Source organism: Poecilia reticulata, linkage group LG1 (assembly GCF_000633615.1).
Source record: "Poecilia reticulata strain Guanapo linkage group LG1, Guppy_female_1.0+MT, whole genome shotgun sequence".
Taxonomy (NCBI): Eukaryota; Metazoa; Chordata; class Actinopteri; order Cyprinodontiformes; family Poeciliidae; genus Poecilia; species Poecilia reticulata.
In genome coordinates, this window is record NC_024331.1 from 23,635,738 (window position 1) to 23,643,343 (window position 7,606).

The 7,606-nt window shown below is 38.6% G+C and overlaps 1 protein-coding gene across 1 annotated transcript; it reads left to right on the forward strand.

Annotated features, from left to right (window-relative positions):
• Positions 1–3,057: 3,057 nt before the first annotated feature.
• Positions 3,058–7,013, forward strand: s1pr5b (sphingosine-1-phosphate receptor 5b). The gene is made up of 2 exons (XM_008415347.2): positions 3,058–3,238; positions 4,223–7,013. The coding sequence occupies exon 2, from the start codon at positions 4,430–4,432 to the stop codon at positions 5,648–5,650; it is 1,221 nt and encodes a 406-aa protein (XP_008413569.1). The 5' UTR covers positions 3,058–3,238; positions 4,223–4,429; the 3' UTR covers positions 5,651–7,013.
• The last annotated feature ends 593 nt before the right edge of the window (positions 7,014–7,606 follow it).

Here is a 7,606-nt window from a genome sequence, read left to right on the forward strand (position 1 = left end):
TAGTGAAAGGTGATTGGATAAACTGTTGATTTAGAGTGTTTAAATACAAACACACACCACATTTTTTTTTATTTCCAAAATGTTTTGAACACCATTTTTCCTTTTCCTCCACTTTACAACTAAGCCCAACTTCTCATAAAACCCAGGTAAAATATATTGAAGTTTGTGGTTGTGATTCTAAGAAACGTGATAAAGGTCATGGCGCATAAATACTTTTGCAAGGACCATTACAAAGATGAGTCAGAAAGCTGAAAATAGTCTGCAATCGAAGAAGGGGGCAAAAAAGGAAAGTTAGAAGAAGAAAAGAAGATTCAAACACAAAATTAGCCACAAATGATCAGAGATCGAAAAGGACATCCTTTTTTTTCCTGTTCATGCTAAAAGTCTGTTAGGCTACTCATCCCTATTCTCAGACTTCTGTTTCTTCACTTCATACGCTGATGTGAGGCCACTGCTTTTGTCACTACAGGATATTAGTCTCTAATGACTCTTTTTTAAGCATATCCTCCTACGTGCACTGTTTCACATCCGGGAATGTACGAAGGTGGAAAGCATACATAAACGGCCTCGAAAATACTCAGAAAGACAACAAGTAGATTCTGAAACAAGAAATTAATTGAAAAAGCAATGTTATGTCTTCAGTGATTATTTGGAGTTCATTCTTGATTATGTTGAGTTCCCATTTTATTGTAAGCCCCTGGTACAAAAATTGAGAAAACAGACCAACAGCATTTCTGAACCAGTACTTGACAGTGAGTTAGCGCTATCTTTACAGATACACATTTAAAAAGTGTATCTGTAATGGAAAAATAAACATTCAGTATTGAAGAAGTGAAGAAGTGTTACGGTTCCGCCTGAGCCGGCTCCGATCAGATTCATCTTCAGTTTCCCCATTTAGCCTTTTTTTGGTACCATCTCAGGAGTGATACAAGCCAAACTTATCCAGATATCACACACAAGCGATTTGATTCTCAGCAGGTTGCATTCACTGACTGGTCCATGGATTTGAATTAACAACAGCATCTCAACTACTATTTTCAGTCTGCGATCAGATGGCAGATTTGGTGAGATGACGAATTCCATGTTCAAACCTTGAATTCAAAATTCTTTTATCAGTTGAAGAACATTCAACATTAACTGGACGGGGAAATAAACATATATACAAAGAATTAAAAAAAAAACTGGCTCCCCAGGGCTTCAAACGCAAAATAGCATAATCAGAGCGTCTCATGACGTTCCTGTCCATCTTTGTGCCCACATGGTAAGGAACAAACTATCAATGGAGGAACACCCAACTTGGCAAGATCTGAATCAGGGATTAGTGAGACTTGACAATGGACAAGCAGCTTCTGACCTTTTAATCATGGGTAGATAACTTTGAGAGAATGTGATTTAATCAAGTGGACAATGTGTTCTCAGAGCAGCAAAGAGAAAGTTGCAAAGGTACCAGTTTAATTTGTGTTGTGAGCTTCCAGAGTGTTTTAAATTGATGTTTTTTGAGTGTTGTGTGACTTTGTGGGTGTATTCAGAACACTTCAAGAAGACTGTGAAGTGCTTAAAGTGCTTAAAGTACATGAGAATCTGATGTAGAGAGTTTATTGCAGCAAGCAATAAAAGCATGAGAAAAGCATGAGAGATATTGAAATTCAGAGAAGGTGTGACCATAATACAAAACAATAAAAATCCTTTGTTTAGGTACTGTTCAGTCTCAAAGCTGACAGATGATCCCTCCGTTGAAACTAGGTAAAATCCCAACAGACCAGTTCAGGAGAAGGAAACCACTGTTTTAATAGGGCATTGCTGCGGTGTAATGTGTCAGAAAAGCATCCGGATTTCAGAGCAGGATTCCCAACTGAGAAAACACTCAGTGCAAGGAAAGTTGTTTAAATCACAGCTGTTTCACATTTATGTATTTATATACAGGATCATGTTGAATGATGAGGGCACAAACGAACCCGGGTTTAGAAATCTGAAGCAAGTTACACAAAAAAAAAAAAACTTTTTTGGCTTCTCCAGCATTACTGTCACCTCTCACCTGTTTTACTTTGTCCTGATGAATCTTGTTCAGAGCTGACAGGCAAAGTTTCACAGGTGAACCAAGGAGGCGTGTCAAAACATGCCAAAATCTTGCTGATGGGTTGTGGGAATTTGGATTTCAAAATGGCCGTGTAATTGTTGCCAAAAAAATTATGTTTCTTAAATAAGCTTGTATGCAATAAAAATGAAAAAAGGAAGGAGAAAATGAAATGTTGCTTTTAACAGGGAGGGTTGCTGAGCCGTTTGTGTTTTTAAACTTGTTCTTCCAGCTTTAATGAAAGTCTGTTCCCTTTAGAAAACACTGTAAAAAAAAAGCATACTTGATTATGTGTTAGCCAAGTGTAAACAGCTGTCAGTGTTATCTCTGATTTTAGATCTTCATTTGGACAGATCTTCATCTGTGCTATTTAGTAAGTATGGTTTAGACAAAGACTATCAAAGGCTGTGTGGGACCCTGAAATGAATTTGATTTATGGAAGCCTTCCCACTAACTTCAAGCACCATTAGTCAACAAATATCTCATTGACCAAGTCCATGTTCAGACTTTTATTATAGATCTTACAGAACCATTGATAAAGTTCACAAGGCAAACCATTCCAACAGTTTGGAGTGCTTTAACTGAAGGAACAGAGATAAGGTACACACTATACACAAAACAGCATTTGAAAACCTCATTCTATAGGTTCTGGTGCCGCTCAGTTCACTTTGAGCCCGCTCTGGATTTAAAATGAGAGAAGCTTTAATTTCTTCTGCCAGGATGGGCTCTTATCTCGGGAGGAAGTCTCACTTGATATGAAGATGTCTGCCAGTCAGCGTTGCCCTTTATCATCTGTTCCTGTTTGGCAGCAGGCGAGTAATATCTTTTCAGCTTTCACATCGTGTATATAGGTCACGCACACCTACAAGTTCTGCATGAAAGAGTCCAGAAAAAAGTAAGTGTCATCGAAATCTAAGGAAGCAAAAGCTGCTTGTGAAGTGCAGTATAATGCAACACTGAGTGAGAGCTAGTCTGAGGGAACGTAAGGGGGAGAGACTGTTTGAGTTAAGACCAACCCCCAGAGCCGTTGCATGTTTCAACTGAAGACTTCACTCCCTCTGCCTTGTCACTTTGACGGTGACTAACTTGCTGCACGTTTGGATTCTCTTGAGTGAAATTGTCAGATGAATGGCAGGATAAGCTCAGCACGACATCGATTCCCAGGTAATATTTACTGCAAAGCTTTTCCAGTTGGATTATTTATGTTAAAGACTTTATCGTCGAAAACATTTACTTTAGATGTCCTTGTTGTAGATGCATACTGTTTATAGAACGAGTGAAATGGAAGAAAGCTATGGTTATTCTGCACAAGTTTTGGTATGAGCATAAAGAAATGTAATACTTTTGCATGTGAAGGCAACATCTATTTCACTAAAGTAAGTTAATAATAGGGTCAATTGAAACACCAATATTACATTTTAGTTATACTGTAATGCAAAGGTAAAAAAAAACATCAATATATATTTTCAGTGCTGTAAAGTCTTTGGAGACACATTCACTTTCTATAATTATTTTAGGTACACAAACAAATAATTTAATGATTAAATGTTTAAATGTTAATCGCTGGCGAAAATCTAGTTTTCTTGGACTTTTTTTCAATGGCAAATTTACAGCATTTTTCCAGCACACTGCATGATAAAGTAGTCAGATTGAAAAATTTACTTTTTATAAAAACCAAGAGAAATGCAACAATGATTTCAAATGATCGTCAAACTCATTTTAAATGAACTTTAAATAGTTTTAGAAATCTTTGGATTCTCTTAAAAGCCTATTTTTGTGTCATACTTTTGTTTTTTCTGCAACACGAGAATCAGGTGCAAATGTTATAGATTATATGTTGGAGTGGTTTCTATCTAACAATTTTACTGGGGCACACAAACCTCAACCATAACTGAAATGATTATAGCAATAGTTGAACATCATCTTTTTATCTTTTAATATGAAAATATACCTTATTAATCCAAATAGAGTTCACATCTCATCAGCTTATGAACTAATATGCAATGTAATTTAATATTTTGCTTAGGGTGACATATTTACATGTTCCTCTTTTTTTTCAAAATGCATGTATCTTTGATTCAGCTTTGTAAACTTCTATGAGTTAATGATTTAGTCCCACTACATTGAACTTTTTTTATGTTTCCATAGAAATTGCAACCCACAGCCAACCAGAGCTCAAGAGCACCGTCTGCTGGCAATAAAGAAAACATCTGCATCATTTTCATCAAACTTCTGCATTTACTGAAGGCTCTTCCTGTTAATTTGATGTTTCCTGCTCTTGCTGTCAGCTGCATGTCAACGAAATGACTTCATAATCCCAGCTGCAAGAAGAGAAGGTAAAAAGCAGCGTCCTACATGAGTGCGTCATGTTCTGACCTTGAAGGTGCTAACCCCTCCACAACGATGGCCTCCACCTCCTCACCTTCCTCTTATGCCGGCTACTTTGAGTTCTTCTGGGATTATCACAATAAGTCTGTCATTTGTAAGCATTACAACTACACTGGCAAGCTCAAGAATCGTCAGGATTTGAAACCTGAGAGCATTGTATTTCTGGTGGTGTGTCTCCTCATCATCCTGGAGAATGCAGTGGTGCTCATTGCCATTTGGAAGAACAAGAAGTTCCACCTGCCCATGTACTACCTGCTGGGAAACTTGACTCTGTCAGACCTGCTGGCGGGTGTCACCTATATGGCCAACATCCTGATGTCAGGACACAATACTTTGAAACTGACACCGTTGCTATGGTTCCTCAGAGAAGGAGGGGTCTTCATCACTCTGGCCGCGTCCATCATTAGCCTGCTGGCCATTGCAATTGAGCGTCACGTCACCATGGTGACAATGCGTCCATACCACGGTGCAAAACGGGGTCGGATGATTGCACTGATTGGTGGAAGTTGGGCCCTGTCAGCATTTCTGGGGATTCTCCCTATTTTGGGATGGAACTGCATACACAGATTGGACCAATGTTCAACAGTGCTCCCACTTTACGCCAAAAGCTACATCCTGTTCAGTGTGTCTGTATTCAGCACGGTGCTTTTGTCCATTGTGGTCCTCTATGCTCGGGTTTTCCGTATTGTCCGCACCAACACAAGGCGGCAGCGGCTGAGCCTGAAATCCAGCATGAGAAACAGCCTCGCCAGGGTTACGCAGAAGTACATCGCCCTCCTCAAGACTGTCACCATTGTGGTGGGAGTCTTCATTGCTTGTTGGCTGCCCCTCTTCATTCTCCTTCTCTTGGACTTTTTCTGCCCCACGGGCCAGTGCCAGATGCTCAAAAAGGCAGACTACTTCCTGGGAGTAGCCATCCTCAATTCATTCCTCAACCCAATCATCTATACTTTGACCAGCAAGGACATGAGGAGAGCCATTCTGAGGCTACTCTGTCAGTCGTGTCTGATGACCAAAGATGGACAGGTCAAGAAGATTGGGATGCCATTTATTGAGTGCAGTTTCAGTAAAACTGAGGTGCCTTCTCAAAAACTGGACCATGGACTGGATACAACCATTTCCTCGGGGAATGCAATAACTTCTCCATCCACAATTAAATCTCTTTATCCTAAACTTTTTAAGTCATAAAGACTGAAACTCTTGGATGCAGAGTCCAAAAGACTGTGAAAGAACCCTGCACTGCACAAAGAAAATATTCCAATAATGGAAAGAAAGAGGTCTGTGGGGTAAACCTGAAAACTGAATAGTTGGAATGAATTACAAATGGAGGCACAGAAAGAAGACATTAAGACTTTGTCCTCCAAGCAGAATTTAGCTTAAAAGACTGAAAAGACAACATTTCCTTCTGTCTACGCAATGTTAAAGTGTGGTTGAAGATGGATTGAGTAAATTAAATTAACTAACTAACTATAAACCATGTTAAATATGTCCATGGATATAGTTCTTGGAGTTTAACACCTCCTCTTTCACTAGTAAAAAGAGGTTTGGTCAAATTGATAGCCTACACATACCAAAGATTATAAAACAGTTATAAAATAAAACTTGTATTATTTTCTGTGTTTGAATTCTTAAGGACTTTTTAAGATAGCACTTGCAGTCTATGATGCCTGCTTTTGCTGATGCTCGGGTTTCCGCTGGCTCGGAAACCCGAGGCGCATCAATTTTGCTCAGATAAGATTCTTTTGCAAACAATTGCCTGTCTGTGTGGCATTAAGAGTTAAGAGAAGTCTGAGAGATAACAAGAAAGAGGTTTCTCACTTCTCAGTGACACAACAACACAATGCAGTGGAGAACGTTGTGGTCTTATTGAGGGAGGAAAGGTGCAAACCAAAAAACCCCCACACAACATTTTGAAATGACTGAGTGCTAAAGTTTGATGGAGAAATAAGTGGTCTTTGGGTGGGTGTCCTATTCTTGTAAAAGATCACCCCGTCACCCGTAGTTCAACTGCTACACTGAAAGAAAAAGAGAAATGAACATGGCAAAATGTCAACACACCTGTGCTATGACTAGTGTGCACTTGTAAAAATGTTATTGCTTTTTTTTCTGTTGCAACATGCTGACAGCTTAACCATGACTGAACCTGAATCAGCTGGCTGGTGAGTGAGCACATAATGATCTGTAAATGGTTTATTTTTTTAATCAGGTGCGTCAGAACTTTATTTGACAAAAGTGTGTGCTCGTTTAATTATTTAGGGTGTGGACATATTCACTCTCAGATCCCTTATTTTACTGTTCGCCTGGAACATTTCTGCTTCTAATGTGAGGTACGCGTTTTTAGAATAAAACCAGCCTGAAAACCACTTTTGTAGCTTGAATGATGAATGTTACTTTTTTTTTATACTGAGATCTGTGTGGTGGACTTTCTGGGTTTCAGAACACATTTTTGTAACATCTGTACTATAAATTATACCTTTTTTGTAACAGTCTAAATCCAACATAACCTTTCTTTTCATAAAAGAAATAATAATAAAAATGCATTTTAAGCGATGCCAAAGAGTTTGTGATTTATTATCTTTCTCTGTAACAGATCTAAATGAGGCTGGGTGTATTTTGTCTCGAGTGACTGAAGTTGTAAGTACCACAGGAAGTCGGCCCCCCGTCTCACATCTGTTAATGACATTGGGCAGCACACACCAAGGTCTGCTGGTCTCAGACTGGCTTGAACACAATGCAACACTTCTCTTATGAAACAGTGAACACGCAAACTTTGATATTCTGCTTTTTCTTGGAAAAAAAACATGGGTAAAATTTACTATCACCTTACATTAATGTCAGTAATTTCTACATTTGTGATGAAGAAAACGCTATAGTAGAAATTTACCTCTTGATGCATTGAAAATCCTTTGTATCTGGCATTTCACCTATAAAGGTTACCACACGTTTCACGCATTTGGGAGAATGTGAAATGAGTGAATCTTTCCAATTTTTAGGTTTCATATAAGAAGGAAGTGTTTTTATTGTTCAGTGTTTCCACAGATCAGTCACAAAGTAAATGTAAAATTCACTTGACAAAAACCAAATAACTTTAACTTAAACATTTGGTCTGTTGACATGAACAAAGTCCTGCAAGAAGGGATCTCT